This window comes from Channa argus, chromosome 8 (assembly GCF_033026475.1).
Source record: "Channa argus isolate prfri chromosome 8, Channa argus male v1.0, whole genome shotgun sequence".
NCBI lineage: Eukaryota > Metazoa > Chordata > Actinopteri > Anabantiformes > Channidae > Channa > Channa argus.
This window is the reverse complement of record NC_090204.1, coordinates 18,537,269-18,556,764: the sequence shown is the minus strand read 5'-3', so window position 1 is coordinate 18,556,764 and position 19,496 is coordinate 18,537,269. Positions and strand designations below refer to the sequence as shown.

Genomic DNA, 19,496 nt, shown 5'->3' with positions numbered 1-19,496 from the left:
AGTCAAAGTTTGAATTCTTTTTAGAAATCTGTCCTCAGTGTAAATTTCAAAGCCAGCATCTGTGAAACGCCCACAGCAGCATGTGGTGTGAGGATGCATTAATGCACATGGCTTCTCTGGAGATTCATACCATGTTCTGTTTTAAGTGATCGGTGTGGGTCAGAAGGTGTCTTACCTAAACAGCGTAGCCTCCAGTCCTCTATGATCCTGCTAGATAGAAGCTGCAGCATTTATCAGATGCCCGTGCTCGAGCAAGTGCTCCCTCGTGAGTCAGAGTTTTAGTGCTAGTTGACTGAGACTTTATGGAAATTGCAGCCATAATATAATTCCCGGCAGAGCTAAGAGTCCTTAAAGTGAATTGCTTGCACTTACGTTTCAATAACTGCTTTGTGCTTGTTGGCTCAATACAGTGTCTGGTGCTCTGGAGTATATTAGGTCATCACCATATGTGTAACATTTTTCCGTTTGACATCATCATAAACAGCTGGCTTATGGATGTACAGTAGTACAAATTAAGGAAAAGTAAAATTGAACATCAAGACTGTAATAATTTGCTCTCGTCTCCGTGCAGGTACATTGGTTATGTGTGTACCATGGTGTCAGAGAAGCCCAGTCTGCCCCACTCCAAACCCTTGGTCATCAAGTCCCTCACCATGAGCCCGGTCCCCTGCTTCAACAAGCAGCGTAGCGGCTGCCGTCCTTTCTGCGACGTCCTCATTGGAGAGACAAAGATCTTCACCACTGCACAGGAGTATGAGAGGATGAGGTAGGTGCTTGACACGGATGTGCAGAGCAATGCAGTGCCTGAGTATGAGTGATACAAATAATGTTCTTTTAACCACCTCATTCTCCCCCTTTTATCTTCACTCTTTCAACTGCAACTTTCAACTGCTACTACTCTCACTTACCACCTTCCCTTATGTGCCCTTGATCCTCTGGTCTCATCTTATACCAACCCCCCCAGAGAGCACAGAGTCCAAGAGGGGAAAGTGGTATTCCATCTGGGCGTGAGTGTGCAAGGAGATGTCGTGGTTCCCGTCTACCATATGAGGTCGACCATTGGAGGACGTCTGCAAGCCAAGGTAGACTGCATGCTTCTCTACTGCATGCTGAATCCTAAAGAATCAGTTAAACAAAGGATGTAATGGATAACGCCAGTGTCACACATAACTTTATAGTGCTGGTGGGATTTTTGCCACAAGATCTTTTGGGTTTTTTTTAACCAATTCTGGACCAATTTGTGCATCTTGAGTCCAAACCACCCACAAAATGTCAAGAAGAGAGACACAGCAAGACGCTCATCAATTTCCAGACATGCTTAGTTCATAGAAATATGTGTTTTTACTCAAACTGTGAGAAATAGGAGATAATATATATACCGTAAACAGCAAAATGGAAGTTTTAGTCATCATCTTTTCAGGTTGTCACATCATTTTACTTCTAATTAGCTGAAATATTAGTTTAGGGTGCACAGCTACAACATATCGTTTATAATGTTAATTGAATGGTACAAACCCATACACATGTAGCTACAGGTTTGACAGTAGGTCAAAGTTCAACCACTGTATACAGTATCTCCTAAGTAAAATCAGAACAACACACAAGCCACACAGTTTTGAGCATTGAGTAGTACAGATTTATGTGATGAACCTTTCATCATCCAAATTGACTTGTGCTCTGCTCTTGTTAGATGTCCAACACACAGATCTTCCAGATTCAGTTCCACACTGGCTTCATTTCTCCTGGAACAACCGTCTTAAAGTTTAACAAGTAAGAATGTTTCTTCTAAGTAATGTCCCTGAGCAAACATAGGGAAAGGAGACGCTGGTTAATCAGTATTCTGATTTCCCATATAACACTCCTGTGCACCCTGTATCTCCTCTCAGACCAGAGCTGGATGCATGTGACTCTCCTGAGAAGTATCCCCAGCTGTTTCATGTGATACTGGATGTGGATGTTGAGGAGGTAGACAAGCAGAAAGACCTGACGCCGCCGTGGGAGCAGTTTCCCTGCAAAGATCTTACCCCCAATGTTCTTTTCTCCTGCCACGAGGAACATCAGGAAGCACTTGCTATTGCAGGTACTGTGGGTCTTTGGGGACGGGCACAAGGACCCGTGTGTGTTTAATCCATAACACACATAAGGTCTGAGGTGGGAGGCTCGGTTTAAAATACTCCTGCACTTCGAAACACACGGCGACATCTTTATGACAGGTATTACTGAATTTGTGATCCATGAGCTTTCCTTGAGGTTAATGTCCTCTTTTATCAGCCTTTCTGAAAATCATCATACAGAGTTTGCCTGTAATCTAAATGTTCGTCAGTTGTAGTGGCCCCTGGAAACATTGCGATCTACATGACAGTTTTCTACAATGATTCCAAGGACACTATAAAGTGACAGACACAACTGGGACATACTTGTTGCCATAGTTTTGCTTTTTGCTTTTTTACTTCATGTCACTTCTGTTAACCTTTGTTAGTATTTTGCTTATTATTATCCTGCTGACATAATTAATCTGACAAAATGTATATGCACGTAGTTGACAGGGTTGACAAGGGTTCTTTAGATGTACCCAGAGACATTTCCATTGCCGTCCGTGGTCCCAGGCAGCGCCTTGCTTAGTGCTGCGCCTCTATTGTCAAATTGAAGTCGTTTTTATAAGTTTCTTGTGTTTTGTCTATTTGCATGTGTTTTCTCAAATTGCAGTGCTATGAGCTCTCACGTCCACCGTACAAAGCTAAAGGTCTAATTGTAAACAAACCATGTCTTACTTAATCTTTCTTGTATTTTCTTGCACCTACACACTCTTACACTTTCATACACAATCTCATATTTACTGGCACACACTTGCAAAATCTCACAGATTAGCTAGAAATCTACAGATTACAAACATACTAATGTGACCCTTGTTTTTGCTCCTACAAGATGAGATGGAGGGCTTGGATCTGGAGGGTAAGACGGTAGATGAGAGCACAGACCTGTTAGAGAACCTGTTCAGTGCAGTCACATTAGTTAACGCGGAGTTCAATTCAATCATACTCCATATACCAAAGTGTGCATGGACATGAAACGTTGCAATTAAAACCTTTACACTTCTAGACAATTACTTGTTTCTATTGACTAACGCTACTGATTGAATTGAAACCTCGTCATTGTTATGCAGTGATAGATAAAAATATCAAACCTGTAGAATATTGAATACATGTCTATTGTAGGTACTTAGCACATTACTGTAAGTAATGCTCCCAACATATATTGTACAATAGGTACAAGTATTTTTTTCTCCTCAGCCAAAGGTAATATCTTGGCAACCTGGGCAATTGGCAGAATGCAAAGCTTACAATGTGGAGTATTACAAGAACAGCTGATGCTTGTAGCAGCGATGTAGCAGCATACATCTGCCAATTATTTCCAGCTTCTTTCCATTTACCATTTTCCCTATGTCTGCATTGTTGTTTTCCAGTTTATATTTTCTCATGTTTCTTTTCGGTTTGTGAAATTTTCCTTCTATTTTTGTCTCATCCTGCTGCAGAGCCAAGCCGACCCCACGGGGGTGCAGACAGTAAGGGTCATGGCGAAGAGAGCGAGCCCTCTGATGATGAGATGCTGTCTCTCTCTGGCCAGCGAAGCAATGCCAGCATGGGCCCCTCGAAGCCCGACCCCCCAGCCCCAACACCCGCAGCTCCCGCACCTGCTGAGGAAGTGGACCTACTTGGCCTGGATGGGGAAGACATCAACCGGCCATGCCCCTCATCTCAGCCCCCACCTACTGCAGCTGCAGCCACTGATCTTCTAGGGGATTTGTTTGGGGCCCCACCTCAGCCAACCAGTGGGCCTTCTTCCACCCAGTCAACACCACATAAAGTAGTCCCCAACACTGCCTCCCCATGTCCATCTCCAGCACCATCAGGTGAGAAAACAAATTTGAAAGTGCATTTGAATAGAACACATCCTTGACCAATACGCGAAGACCGATGTAGTCAATTAATTATGAAACATTAGTCCTAAAAAAGTTTTTTCCAAGTGCTCACCTGCATCTACATACAGTACAGTATTGACTGCAAACATATGTTCTACACCAAATTTCAATTTCTGGGTCTGTGAATATTCTTTGGCAGGAAAAGGAAAGTTAATAAAAGTAAGAAAAAAATACAGCGATTTTAGACAGTTCACTAGATCAAATGCAATGCAAAATAAAAGCATGTAAAAAAAAACAATACTAAGTAGACACAACTTTAGGTAACCAAAAAAAAATATTTAGGAATATATTATAAAAAGGCACATCATATTGTGTAATGCAGAATTAAAATTAAATAACTTTTAACTCTTTTGTATAGAATAATTTAATAGCAGTGGTGGAAATTTTTTTTCCTTCAGCATTTGATCCTTTTGGAACGGGTCCAATGCCTAAACCTCCGGAGATGATGGGTTCATTCCTTGGACAAGGTAACATGGGGCAGCCAGACCCCTTCCTGCATGCTGCTCGCTCTCCATCACCCACCTTACAGCCCACAAGCCTCGGTAAGGCATGCTTCTGCTTGACTGCTGCACATTGTTTCACCGAATTGGGGATGTAATAAAACCATTGCAAGCGTTGGCTATAAATCCGGGTAAGGCATGTTTTAGAGTTTCTGCAAGTCTGTGTCCACGCCTTAACACGTGAAGATGCTTTGTGATTGTTTCGGTGTGTCAAATCTGGTTGAATTTGTCACCCACACTTGTTTAGTGTTGCTAATTCCGACACTGGCTTTGCTGCGGATAAACTTTGAATACTGGTGCTGCATGTTTGGCAGTGAATGCAATTGCATAAAGTACCTGCAACCCATCTAAGTACTACAGCTAAGAGGCAGCACAGGTGTGTTAACCCATTTCCCATTAGTTAACAAAACATTTCTGCCTGAACTCGGGCTGCATTCATTATTTTAATCCAATCAGGACAGGGCATTTCTACAACTTTAGGTTTTTTAGGTTTAACATTTTATTTAGCAGAGAAGGGTTCGATTTTAACTGTCCAATATTATAACCTTCATAAGGTTACAGATTTCAACCTTTTTTTTTATTTTTAGTAGCTAAAAAAAAAAAAAAGGGAAAAGGGATTAACTATGCTCAATGGAGGACCCTAAATCCGTGCATCATGCTAGATAAAAGTAAAATTAAATTTTTACTGTCGGTCTTTACCCAGTGCTTGTGAACTTGAACACAACAAGTTTATTAAATTTGTAAAATACCTTGCAAAATCACTTATAAGTAACTTGTACATGATCGGTACAGAATGTTTTTTGGGTCTTTTTAGTAAGGCTGTAGCAGTAAATTTAGAAAGCCAACTGATAGATCTATTCATACACCCAGCAGCCTTTTAACTCCGCCTCTCATGTGACTCACACCTTGTATTGCTTTCTAAAGTTGTGTGAGTTCATGTCACTCATTCACTGTGTGCTCTGTCTGTGACAAACTGGCTTATGCTTGAATAGGTCGGAGTTCCCCCGTCCCACCCACCGCCCCAACTGTCAACATTCAGCAGCAAAATGCAAAGGGAGGATGGGACTGGAACAGACCCGCTACCAAAAGCACAGGTGAAACTACACACAAATACACAATTCTAACTACAAACAGCACTGAGGTGTTGTCCTATGCTTCAGCCTTTTGAAATTAAACCTATTTGCGGCTTATCTTGTTGTCAGGTGGAGGTTTCGGTATGGGGAGTCGATCAGCCACTACCAGTCCCACAGGCTCAGTCCATAGTACCCCCACCCACCAAACCAAACCAAACACTTTGGACCCGTTTGCTGACATTGGAAACCTGGGCGGAAGCCTTGGAGGTCAGCTACTTACAATTTTCCTACCTTTCTCAATTTTTACCACCATCTTTATGCCATAATCTTTTTTGTCCTTCTTCAGGAGGTTCTGGTTTCTCTAGCAAACCCACCACCCCTACTGGAACAACCCCTTCCTTACCTCCCATGGGATCCCCATCACGGCCTCCTCCTTCTCCCCAGCACACAGGAGGGTGGCAGCCCCATGCAGGAGCCGGCTTCCCTTCGTGGCAGCCAGGTACTGGAAGCAGTGGAGCATGGCAACCCCAAGGACAGGGTCCAGCGCCGCAGCCAAAGCCCAGCCCCAGCCACACCTCCATGCCTCAGACATCACCCTTAAACCGACCCAACTACAATGTCAGCTTCTCTGCAATGGGAGGAGGCTCACCCAGTGCAGGGAGTAAAGCGCAGGCTGGCATGAGTAAGCAAGAGACCCTGATGCTGTCAAATATGGTGCAAAAATGAATTATATTGTTAAAACCCAGCACAGTATGTTTTTATGCACATGTGGACCTAGAAAGTCAACTCTGTGTGTTCTAGTTTGTTAGTGGCACAGGTTTGAAAAAGTTCCTCTTATGCTTAAAACTATAACTGTCTCATTTATAATTCTAAAAAGAGCACAGAGAAGGTGTTGGCTGACATCTTGCTGCTGTAGGCATGTTCATTCTTCAGTGGGAATCGAATGGTCAATTGATTAGTTGTTCATAGCACATCGCATCTAATTGTACAGGACAACCAGTGGTGGAAAAGCTTTAAAAGGATATTTTCCTCTGCGCTGTGTTTGTGTTCGTCTCTGGCAGGTTCTAAGCCCAAGGCCACGGATGCCAGCTTTGATGACCTGCTATCTGGGCAAGGCTTCGCAGGGGCCAAAGAGAGGAAAGGCCCCAGGACAATAGCAGAGATGAGGAAGGAGGAGATGGCCAAAGAAATGGACCCTGAGAAACTAAAGGCAGGGGCTACTAAGAAACAAAAGCTTACAAATTCATTATTGAGTAATGTGTTGTTCTTATTTGCTTTCTAGAATCTGTGAGAAACAGCATAAGGTCCCATGACTTAGTACATCTGGATAGAATTACTGTCATTAATTTGTGGGTTTTGGTCATCTTGAGTTCATTCAGTGTAGCACAATAGCGGCAATTCAGCCATTCCCCAAAATAGGGTAGAGCACTCAAAATGCTTTGACTGTTAAAGCCTTTTGTTAATTAGAAAATTAATTAGGCAACTGACGTAGGTCTACCATGACCAGACTTTGGTTCCTCTAATTATTCTTTTAAATACATTTCAACAGAGCCAAAATAACTGAAAGCATGTCTGCTAAAAATTGTTTTAAATCTGGGCCTGACCGGCCGATGGCTTCCCTTATCTCCTCCCTCCGTTTGTGACCCAGATTTTGGACTGGATTGAGGGGAAGGAGCGTAACATTCGTGCCCTGCTGTCCACCATGCACACTGTGCTGTGGGAGGGAGAGACGCGCTGGAAGCCTGTGGGCATGGCTGACCTGGTTACCCCAGAACAAGTCAAGAAGGTCTACCGCAAGGCCGTCCTGGTTGTCCACCCAGATAAGGTGAGACAGATAGTAAATGAGGGACTTGGAATTTCAGTTTATGCAGTGATACACATGATTTAGTAGCAGGACACTCGAACTCTTAAAGCAGCTATTATTGTACATTACCACATGCTCTAATTACTATTTGTAATGCAGAAGTGATCAGTCATATTCATGAACTCACCCGTAGCTCTATACAGCATTTCAGCATCTTTCAGTTCCTCATTTTACTGTTCTGGCCTGTAAAATGGCAGTTTTGCTTCACCATCAGTGGGCTCATTAGCATAGTTTCAATCAGTTTCTGACAAAAAAAAAAGAATATGTGCACTACATCTTCAGAAAGTGACAGCGGGTAGCAGTGGGTCATTTGTCATTGTTATTTTTACAGCTTGGGTCAAAAAAAGTTATTAAGCAATTATATTAGAACTTAGAACTAGGAGCTGCAAGGACAACGGTGAGCGAAGACATCAAGGTAAGTGGGGCGAGATTTAAAGTTCTATGTCCCATTTAAAATATAGTGGGCAGAAGAATAGGTTGTCCTACAAGACCCTCACTGTCTTAATTGGCTGAGAAAAGGTCTGAGGAATGGACATTATGGCAGCAGGGTCTGGTGCTTGGAGACGTCTGTAGTAGTTAGGAGATGAGCAAACAGGAAGAGAGTTAAACTCGGAATGTGCGAGTGTTAGAAGCCATATGAGGTAAACTTTTTCCAGCTGCGTAGGGAGGAAACAATTAGATATTGCATATGGTTAATTACTTGCAATGCCATAGTCGGGAAATATTTATATCATTGGATCTTACAGTGATGAAGTGAACTTTTCTGTAATTGAAGTCTTGGATCCACTAAGGTCTGCCTCGGAGACAGTTAGACAGCAAAGCAGATTTGTGGGAAGGTTTGATTTTTGTGCCATACTTCGAGTCACCGGACTTGAGCTGAACACCAGCATCGTCATCAGACGTCTGGAAAGCAATTTGTACCCGTGACTCACAAACAGTGCACAGAATTTCTGCCTCACAGCAGCAGTGACAGGGCCCTTGACATTTCTTGAGCTTCTTGTGCTCCTTTCTCCTGAAGATGCTTTCACTTGGTAGTTCTGCATCTATCTACTATGGCTTTCTTGTTGTGTTGCCTCACCAATACTATGTCCAGTTGGTTAGCCATTATTAGTTGGGACTTCCAACCTGTACTCAGCACAGATGTTTCTTTACACTATGCCAGTACCTTGGTTCCATATGTGGCCCTGTCTGATAGCATCGTACACCCAGCTGTTGTGTGCTGGATTGTCTCAGGGACATTTTTGCACAGTCTGCACATGGAGTCCCGCCTGGTGCCCTGCAGGAGCTTATTCTTGCATGATGATTGCTGCTCTCCCTTCATCTGCTCATATGGTTTCTGCTGCCCGAGGACTTCACTAAGCACATCATGACTCGGGGCCATCTTTCGGTTGCATTTGGATCTTTGTTGTTTCATCCTGGACAGTGGCTCTGACGCTCACTAGTCCTCCGCCTTCTTCCTGCTGCTTAGTACACAGATGGTGGATGTGGATTGAAACCCTCTCTTCATTGTAAGGAGCTTCCTTGTCTCAATGCCAATGGCCCCGTCTCTTCTTTTGGTCAGCTTATTAAACCAGCAGGGCACACAGCGTGTTTGCTATTTTCTGGTGTTAAGTATGTTTGCAGAAGGTGATTTAGTTTATTTATTGGCTCCTGGGTGTACAAAAAGTCTGATATTTCTCACATTAAGATTCCTGACCACCGTCAAATCTGTTATTTAAAATCATCCAGAGGCAAAGTCAGGTTCTAAACGTCTGCTTTAATTCACTTATTTGCAGTTTTGCAACATGCTTAAGGCGAATCTCGTTGGACAACTATTGTGTGTTTTTATCTCCACCCCTGCAGGCAACAGGACAACCATATGAACAATATGCCAAGATGATTTTCATGGAACTAAATGATGCCTGGTCAGAATTTGAAAGCCAAGGACAAAAACCCCTCTACTGAATAAAGAGTGAATGAACGTGAGTGAGGAGAGGATGTCCTTAGTGAATCTGTCATCAGCTCCTAAACATATTTCACCACCTGTGGGCAAAATACTACACTCACACCCTACAACATCTGCCTTTATCCCTGTGTTCAGACCCATTTTTCTCTTCCCACCATAATACAAACATACAGTTGATCTACAAAGACAAAAGACTTAAGAACTCCAGAGCTCAGACTGTAACAGAGCTATGTACCAACCAAGATTGTCCTTGCTCGTTATGTGTCGTTAAACCCTGGACAGACCAACCATTCAACAGCCGAGTCACAAGGACATCTAGGGAAAAAAAAAGACCAACATTTGACTCCGAGTATGTGGATCTACAGTGGGGAAGAGAGATCAGCGTGCCAACCAGTCTGTGGGGCACAACAAGCATTTAGCAGCAATCAAAGGTTTCTACCCACCAGACGTTCTGCTTGCTTAGTGTGAAACCTGAATTCATGTTCCGTTCTTTCATATCAAAGCTACAGGCTTTCAGGAAGTTAAAAGTTAGAAATAATAAGAGAGAGAAGAGCAACGTCAACTGATGCTAATTAGGTTTTCATCCCTGTTTGTCATTATAAACCAGCTGTTGGGAGGCATGACTTACTGTAACACTTATCTGTCTGATGTACAAAGACGAAAAAAAGCAACGTGCTATTACTGCTTTTATCAGGAACTATGATTACATTGATTGGCTTCCATCTCCAGAGGTCTTCAAAAGCTAAATCAGATTTTTTTTTTTTAAAACATACTTTTACAATGAATATAAGGTAAGAAGGCTGCTAAAACTGTGATTACTGACTTTACATTTCAATGACCGGGGCACTTTAACCGAACAGCTCCATGCATGAAGAACCTTGACGCCTCACACGTTAACAAATTTATTGCCAGGGACGTCCTGTGAAAGCACAAACTTTACTCAGCGTGGCTTCGAGGGAAAACCATTGTTCTATATTTATTTGTTGTACTTTGTTCATCTTCATGTTGTTGTTTTGTTTTTTGTTTTTTTCACCAGGTGATATATATATGAAGGAAACGTTCAAGAGTTTTACTGGAAACTGACTGACTGGGGAATAATTTGTCAGACTATATTTTTGCGTGTATAGCCTTTTATATTCTGCTATTTTTACAATACACAGCAATGACACTAATGTGCTCAAGGAGTGGGATGATTTTACAGTCATGAATCATTATACTATAAGATTATGTATGAGGTATGTCAGTGATGAGTGTGTGTGTTATTGTAGCTCACTGCTCTCACAGCTCAAATTTCAGTTTTCACTTAAATCCTACATACTGTAAATCTAATGCCATTAGCAGTTTTTAATCAAAACTCCTTATTTACAGTGACTGCAAACTTTAATTACTTGATTTATTGTGTTTACATTTGTGAGACATTTTTATCACAGCACTTAGCTTTCATTTATCATTATCATGCAGCGTTTTGCCAGGTAGAAATGATTTCTGATTAGCAGTAAGGTGCAGCACACGTGGCTCAAAGTGTCAACTTTTGTTGTGGAGCTCTACTGTACATGTCGCAGGTGCTGTTCCTGACAGTTTGGATGTAACCTAACAGATGTGAACTAATTGTGATGTAATTTGATGTAAAATATACAATAACGTGACTGATGGAAAATAACTCCTGGCATATCTTTGTAACTAAATATGCTTTTATTTATTAGAGAACAGAAAGTGGAGCTTAATTTCTCTTAGGCGCTTGAATTTGTACAGCAAACAAAATAACTCATATGACCCTGAGGTGGTTTATTCAGATGTTTGAACCCTGGTATCACTTTAAATGTGTTAAAAATCCATTTTTACACATGCAAATTTAGCAGAACATTTTCCTTCACGTGTTCATAAACTGTAAAAGTGATTTACATCAATACTGTCTTCATGCTTTCTCTGTTTTGGAGCTGTAGATGACAGTTTCATTCTTGTTAGCTATTTGCTGGACTTTCTAGGTTGAGGATTTTATCAAAATGCTTACGACGGGGGGGGGGGACAAAGTCTGACTGCTATGAAGCACTGTTTCTTCAACTGTTCTGGGACACAAAATGGATCAAATAACAGGGAAAAAAAACACAACAACTCCACTGGGTCTCAGGCTGAGCATGTTGAGCTCTGATCTTGGAGCGACTGCTCTCTTCGGTAACTTACCAGATACAGGAAGTGTGTAGTATGTGCGTCTGTGCTCTATTTACACTGAGGACCTACATGTGAAATAACCCATGTATGCTCCCTCGCTGACTGAATGCTCTATTTGCAATCTTTCAGCTAAGTTAGAAAAGCTAACCTCTATATTGTAGTCAATGAATGTGTGTTGTTTGAAGTTGTATGTATGGAAGTGCTCCGATTTGGATACAGAATACTGTATATTAATGTGTTTGCCTGTCTACTGTTTAAGTATTACTAAATTGTGTAAAAGAAATTCTGTTCATGTGTTCTTTTTCAGTTCTGTCTACCATGAAAGGATGTATATTATGATCAAGTGCGGTGCACAAAAATAAATAGGAAGCAGAAGACAGTAAAAAGAAGCAGAATTTATATGGTTATGTGTCTCTTTCAACTCCTTACTGTTTACTTGATGTAATAATTGTACAGAGATGGCCTGGGTGTAAAGGACTTAATGAGGCATCGAAGTTTTTTAAATATCACACATGGCGTTTTCCCTTTGGAACACTAGGTGGTAGCAGCACACAGTGCTTTTGTTTAGTACTCAGAGCCTTTACTTAACAATGCAATAGTGTGCAAAAGGTTACGGAAATAAAGTTATAACCTTTTTATTCCAAAGTGTTGGTTAAGTACAGAAGAATTATCAGTCCAATGTTTTATGTTTATCTTTTTAGAAAAGGCCCCGTGGTCTAACATGTTAAATTCTATTTTTAGATTGTTACTGGCTAAGTGACATTTTGTAGCTATCAAGGTGGAGCAAGTTTTGGCTACTTTATACCGTTGGATGGTTTCTAACCTAATGGCGGGTCAGATTTCAAGGGTCACCACATAAACCTTAGGTCTTGAGATGATAATGAGATGATCAATGGGATAGGAGAGGAAAAAAAAATGTTTGGCTACACTATTAATTTAACTGGTTTTGAAACGAAACCATCCTAAATGTTTGGAAATGTTTTCCCAAACAGAGCATTAAAGGCCAGAAACACTGGTAACCACTGCTCTGATTCCCAGAAGTCATGAAGACTTAAAAAAGTAGTAACTCCCTGAAGACTGGATGGAATAGATGCTCTGTTTCTCCCATGGACACAAAAGAAATGATTGGGTGGTGCAGGACGTCTGAAGTTCATAGACTATCCATGCTGAATTACAATGCTGCTGTTCATTAGTCAACCTTCGTTCTAAACTCGACTCACATGTGATCATTTAAGGGGCTGACAACTTTTCCCTTGTGGACGAGATCCAGGAAAACAGTATCGAAGTGTCAGCGTTTAACTATCCAGAAGGAAATTTAGGGTAATTTAAAATAGACCCCCTCAACCAGTGATTCAGTGCAAAATATGGTACTGCTGTACTCAGTTTTTTGTTTCTCTAACTTACAGTGCTGACACACTTGCTGACTGAGCACTGATGTAGACTATTAGCAACAGGCTGATTTTTCATGTTATATTTATTGCAGTGTCCTGCACCATTAATCGCCAGAGTCATCAGGAAGTCAAACTGTCACATGCACACAGAGTTTCAAATTGACATCTCGACACTAGTGTGTTACCAAAAACGGATACAGCCATGACTAAACGAAGATTTCATGCATAAGTTAATAATAATAATAATAATAATAATAATAATAACAGATATGTGAAACTGTAGGAGACACACCACAGGTGAAGCTTTGTTCTGGGCCGTGGATGCGATACCTTTGCGGGCCACTAAAAATGCAGAAAAGTATGCTTCAAATGTTTGTCCTCGGAAAGGAAATAAAAAAAAAAATCAAATAAGGACTTGAAAGACTTGAAAATTCTGGTCATCTTCAACTGGTGGGAAACATACTTCATTTTTAAGACTTTGACTTCAGGAAAGGACAATCTGCCAGTGGTATGAAGTCTTTTCATAAAGCTGAATGAAGTGACATCTTTCTCTCAGCATGAAACAGCAAAAAAAAAAAAAAAAGGTGGGAGTGCGTGGGAAAAAGAGCATTCACAGAAATATATATTAACCTCTCCTTAGGGCTCACATTGTTATCAGGCAATCTGAGTACACATCAAAGGATAATACTCTGACTCAGACAAGTAATATGTTTCTGTCTGTCCACTAAAAGAAAACCTCATTGCTCATTTGAGTCCTCATTGCTTCCCTCCTCTTTTCACATAAAAAGAGTTACAAACAACAAAGACTCATGAGATAAGTTATATCAGTGATGTCCTATACTGTTATCTTAAACTCAGCTGAGGGACCAGGAAATATCTGCAGGTGTTGGACAGTTTTAAAACGGTCTCTGCAGTAAATGGGAGACCATGAGAACATAATGATGGTTCATTTGTTTGGAAAGTATTTTTATGCATACAACATTCAGAACAGCAGTAAATAGGGACAGTGTACAACCTGGTTTCCTTTTTATTAGACACACCTGACTAAACTTTATAATATGGTCACTAGGATGAAATGAGAGATTTGACTCAAATTCAGGCCAAATAGTTGGCATTATAATGAAGAGAAACCAGGCGTGTTGAGTCCTTAATGTGGCATTTGATTGTATGTCCGTATTCATGGCTTCCTCTCTGCGTTGTAATTCCCCAGCTACAACATCACCATCGTGTACTTAGGTTCTGTGTCGTGGCTTTATCATAATGTGAGGGGCGCATGTAAAGTGACGGAAAAGATGCCATTGTTTTATTGGCGGAAAGACACAGAGGGATGATGAGGGTTGTTGCTCGCCAAAACGAGACCTACACTTGATTTGCTGCACTTTAAAAACATGCATTTTATGTCTGTGTAAAAGATGATTGGATTTGTTATCATTGTAGGGGACATACACTTCCTCTGCCGTTTTTTTTCTTACAGGTGTGGCAGGTCAGGTACAGTAACATGCTCTGATTTCGCAATCTTGAATTAAAAACTGAATTCCTCTCACTACGTGCATTGACTTGATAGAGGGAAATATTTCACTCCAAGTTATGAGCTTTGTGCGCGTGGTCGTACGTGTGCATGCATGTGCATTTTGCATTCCAAGACACAGATGTATTGCTGCGTGGGTGCTTACAGGAAGCAAGAACAGAATAGTTTTGATCTTTTTTTATCAGTGTTGTTTTTGGCCTTTGCTGCTGTGTTACTCCTTTGCAGGAAAACAAAAAAATTATGTGATCATCATCATCATCATCATCATCATCATCATATTGTCATGAACCATTTATTTAATTTTTTTAATTTCACAGAAAACAAATTCAATGTACAGAAATGTATGTTTCCACTGCTGACAAATGTTTAATTAAATTTCAATTCAATTCAAGTCAACTTTATTTATATAGTGCCAATTCACAACAAAGACACTATACATAAAAAGGTCAGCACTATTCAGATATATACAGAGATATTTAAATGATTAAGTCCAACATCATACCCTCAGGAAGTCATGATAACACATTATTTGACGGTTTGTGTCAGCAAACGTTTGTTATCCAACCGGCAGATTAAAAATAGGCCCCTTAGGCCCAGCCACTTCACGAGCACGGCTTAAACACAACTGCAGCTGTGATGGGAAATAACAATTGAACTTTAATAATAACTTTTGCTGGCTTTTAAAAGCCAAAATAGAATGGCTGTTGTTGGGCTTTGCTGCCATCGTTAAATTTGATTGTCACCTTTACTACAGGAGAGTCGCTTTCTGGTGGCAGACACGATGGTACGATGGAAGTTTAATCTTGATTTGCTGTTCATCTCTTCCTGTGCCGACACAGATACAGGGCATCATTATTATTGTTTTGGCGTAGTGTTAGGAATCCCAGCTCTTGTAGACACAACAGCAGCAGTTGCATGTGGACTCAAAGCTGAAACCAAGGCAGCAGTTGCTGTCCTCACACCAAAATAATACATAAAAGTTATGTGCCTCAAACACTCCACCCTGAACAAGCTTCAACAAGGCCTTTATTTTTATTTAGAACAGCATGAAATCCTGAGCTTTTGTTTTGTTTATTTCCCCCCAAATCACTGATAAAGCAGGGTTGTGTCCTGGCAGTTGTTTGGCGTGGTCAGAATCATAGTGGGCCAAGGAACGGGCTGCTGTAAATTAGCCGATAAGCTTTTGTATTCTGTGACGCTGGGTGAAATCCCCCTGTACCGCACAGCTACAAATATATACTCCTCCAGTCCATATGCCAGCTACACTGGTGTTGCACACACAACCTGCAGATACACACTTCCATGCAAATCCCAGCGTGTGTGCAGGAGTGTGAGTGATTGGTGTGTATTCTGACACCGGGCATCAGAAATAGCCCCTCATGCCCAGAGACACCGCGCTCCACATAAAGCATGTCTGTAGGACTCCAACATGTCACTTCCCAGCCGGCTTCTACAAGCACACGGGCTGAAACTTTATTTCTTGCGTTATGCTTATGGACATCTGCTAGTGTCGAGCAGCTGGTGAGTAATTTCTGCTCTTACACATACAGCATGGATATGGAACAAAGGCTGTTGGATGAATGAGACCCTGAATGACAGAAGCTGCCCACACCGACTCACACCTTAATTGACAGCTAAAACACTTTTCTCTTTGGTTTCTGACTTTCTTTCTACCTCGTCCTCTGATGAAAAGCCACGGTCTCTTTGTTAGAATAAAATGCCATGTTTCTTTTGTGTTCTGACTTGACATTGTTTCACATTTTGTCTTTACATTTTAGAGAAAATAAGACAGTACACAATCACAACGGGGATCACAACATTGGTGTGAAAGTGTGCAAACATCTGTTTGGAGCTTTTTTTGCATTAGGTGGCAAACGATGGTTTGTTCAAAGCAGTGACTTCCAGGAGACGTGGTATCAGATATGGCAATAAATAGTTAAATATTGAACCTCTCTTTGGCAGATACTTTTCCCTTTTCCCCAGTGGCAGTCAGCCTAAACTGTTTTTTTATTAAAAAATCTCTTGCATTACCACCACATCAGAGAACTGTTGCATTTCTTCTTACAGTAAATATCGCTCCAGTGTGTTTCAGTTCATGCATGAATTTTGTTAGAGGTCGATTGTCGCACAAAACTGAAAACAACCTCTTGTTCAAGCAAGCTCACATCAGACACTTTGGCCACAGACACATTTCAGACGAGCCTCGGGCAGATAGTCCACTTGTAGATGCTCAGAGGTTTAAACTCCTGTTTCTAAGACCACGTCAGAGCTAACAGCCTTGGTCGTTTAGCAGGAGGCATTTAGCTGCCCGTTTGACCATTTGGTCAGAGATCTCCATGGTGATCAGAGGCTTCTGTGCAGCGCTGTTTGCTCAGTTGGACTTCAAAGGCTGAATTTTACACAAGGGTAAATGATTTTGTTTCACCCTAGGCCTTCCAGGTGTGCTGCATGTTCACTCAACATGAAAGCTCCTGGTAACAAGTTTTTCTGTGAATGTGATTTAGTGAAGTTAAGAGCTCATATTCAGTATATAGGGTAACGTGAATTTCTTAGCATACACTTTAAGACATGCTATACTTGTTTGTTTTAATGCCAAAAGTTACAGTTGATGAAACTACCGATACCAATCTCATGTGTGTTAAATACATATCTGTCTGTGCAATTAAATTTGGAGCTACTTCGGGCGGGGGGCTACTTGAGCTTAGCGTGAAGACTGTAAACGGGGGAAACAACAGACTGGGCTCTGTCTGATGGTAACAAATCTGCAGCCTTTCAGAGTCTTTCTGATGCTCCTAACCAGCTGCTGGCAGAAGCCTCATATTTGTTTCAATTTGATCCCTGTGATATAATGAATCAGTAGAATTTTATTATAGGAAAAAAAGGGAAAAAAATCTTTTTTATGAAAGTCTGTAGGTTGAATTTTGAAAATGTTCACTGTTGTTTAGATCATACATCAAAAAAACGTGCTGGAATATAAATGAAGTGCCCACTCAATAAAAACAAAACTAATTAAATATATGCAGAAAATGTGTATTCAGTGGGTTGAATTCAAGAGTTTACAAACAAATCTGGTTCCCCCAGCGATCCATCCATCTTCTTAGGTCGTGAGAACTAAAGCCTATCCAAGACAGTACTGGACTGAGTCACACATAAACAAATTCGCAGACAGTCACATTTATGAACTTTCTAATTTCAGGTCCCTGAACAAACTGGAATTTGACCCTTGAATTGTAACATTTTGGAAGCCTCTGTGGGGCTCTTGCTAAGGAACATATGCCTAATAATTCGGTGTTTTTGTGCTGTATGGCTCGTTCAACCCAATTATAGTGCCTCGCTCTGTTTGCTGGGATTGACAACTTGATTCTCCACAGTTCACCTTCCACATCATCACCAACACGTTCTGGAGCTGTGGGTCAGTCAACAAACTACTTTCCCCACTTGTTTTGTAGTTTCTGATTATAACAATGTTTTTATCTGTACAGCAGTGGAATATTCTTCTTGTCCACTTTGTCCTTTTTAGATCATTATCGCCATCCTCTTCATGTCCATCTCTTTGTTTATCCTCAACATGCAGGCACTGTTAACATTCTCACACTAATTTACCCTCGCTGCCTACTGTGGTTGATATTCATTATTTGCCGTGTTTTCATTTTTTGTAATAACCGGTTTGATTATGAAACATAGAAACACTTGCATAAGAGAACCCATGCACCTTATTTTCACGTACAAATATACACAATGGGATGCTGACTAAGTGCTGGATCTGTGTTGATTGCTGGAAAGGTCAGGCGGGAATAGACAGCTGGAAAGAAAAACAGGGCCCGGAAAACGAGTTTTTCATAAATGTAAATCCTCAGTATCATCGGGGGTTTTCTGAATTTTCAGCTGTTAGTCCCATAACAAGATTTCATTTAGCAGCAGCTTTGTTAGACAGAAAATACACAACGGTGTCAACAATATGGTTTCAGGGAATCTCAAACCATGTTTGCATGGAAAATATCAAGCTGGAAAACAAACAACACAATATTTCTGATTCCGTAGCTGCAGCCAGGGGAGTTTGATTCACAAAGAGCAGATAGAGTGCTTTCATTCAGAAAAACACTAAGAAACCCAGCAGTGTTCTCCATCCTCAAATGAGTAAATTGTAACACTGCCAGGCTTTCATTTAAAAAAAAGAGCACTTGAAGGGCTCAAGGTGCCAAACTGATGATGCGAGACATTAGGGCAGTGAACGAAAGAGCCACTTGGTTGTTATTGCCTGCTGCTTGACTGATGCGCACTGCTTTAGCGTGAGTGGGCGCTGAATAGTCATATCATGCACAGGCACAAGTGGGTGGTTGAGAAGTTGTTGGGATTATGTAAAACCATGATACTACAGCAGTGCTTTGGTTAACCTATAGATGCTCAGAAACCATCTGAAAAACATCAACAACTGTGGTGTTTGGAGACGCCGATGGCTCCACATGCGGTGCACAGTTTAGGGACCATCCATGTAGATTAGCTGTTATCGAATATGTGATATGAACTTTTTTTTTACCATGTACACATGTATGTTAAATGTGTCCACCACAGGTCATCCCTACAGTCACCCAACGATATGGTATTTTAAACAATGATCTAAGTTTAGTTCATTCAATTCCACTTTATTTATATAGCAGTAATTCACAAACAAGTCATCTCAGGGCATTTTTCATAATGTCAATCAGTGGGCAACCACAGGCAGTGACACGTTTTGCAGCAACTGCAGTAAAATATGTTGAGGTAAGAAGGATCGTTCTTTCTTATGTTCTCCTTTTTATGTGTCTGCACATGCAGCGTATCATAGGCATAATTTTTAGAGGTTGTCTGTTCTATTTTCTTGAACACAATGTTACAAGAAAGTACAACCCAAATTCCAAAAAAGTTGGGATGAAGTGTAAGACGCCAATACAAACTGAATGCAATGATTTGCTAATCTCATCGACCCACACATTTTTCACAATAGAACATAAACAACATGTCAGATGTTGAACTCAGACATTTTATTATTTCATGGAAAATATTAGCT

The 19,496-nt window shown here is 41.0% G+C and overlaps 1 protein-coding gene across 7 annotated transcripts in view; it reads left to right on the top strand.

The window, feature by feature from the left end:
• The window catches only part of dnajc6 (DnaJ (Hsp40) homolog, subfamily C, member 6), a 30,074-nt gene extending 18,145 nt beyond the window's left edge, over positions 1 to 11,929 (top strand). For 6 of the 7 annotated variants that reach the window (XM_067512379.1, XM_067512380.1, XM_067512376.1 and 3 more), the window contains 12 exons: positions 572 to 766; positions 965 to 1,082; positions 1,691 to 1,770; positions 1,887 to 2,080; positions 3,533 to 3,910; positions 4,378 to 4,521; positions 5,472 to 5,573; positions 5,682 to 5,819; positions 5,899 to 6,234; positions 6,614 to 6,762; positions 7,201 to 7,377; positions 9,259 to 11,929. In XM_067512379.1, the coding sequence (XP_067368480.1) occupies positions 572 to 766; positions 965 to 1,082; positions 1,691 to 1,770; positions 1,887 to 2,080; positions 3,533 to 3,910; positions 4,378 to 4,521; positions 5,472 to 5,573; positions 5,682 to 5,819; positions 5,899 to 6,234; positions 6,614 to 6,762; positions 7,201 to 7,377; positions 9,259 to 9,360 (2,113 nt within the window). In that variant the 3' untranslated portion in view covers positions 9,361 to 11,929. The remainder of the gene's footprint in view (positions 1 to 571; positions 767 to 964; positions 1,083 to 1,690; positions 1,771 to 1,886; positions 2,081 to 3,532; positions 3,911 to 4,377; positions 4,522 to 5,471; positions 5,574 to 5,681; positions 5,820 to 5,898; positions 6,235 to 6,613; positions 6,763 to 7,200; positions 7,378 to 9,258) is intronic. The other variant, XM_067512377.1, reaches the window with a different exon arrangement.
• The last annotated feature ends 7,567 nt before the right edge of the window (positions 11,930 to 19,496 follow it).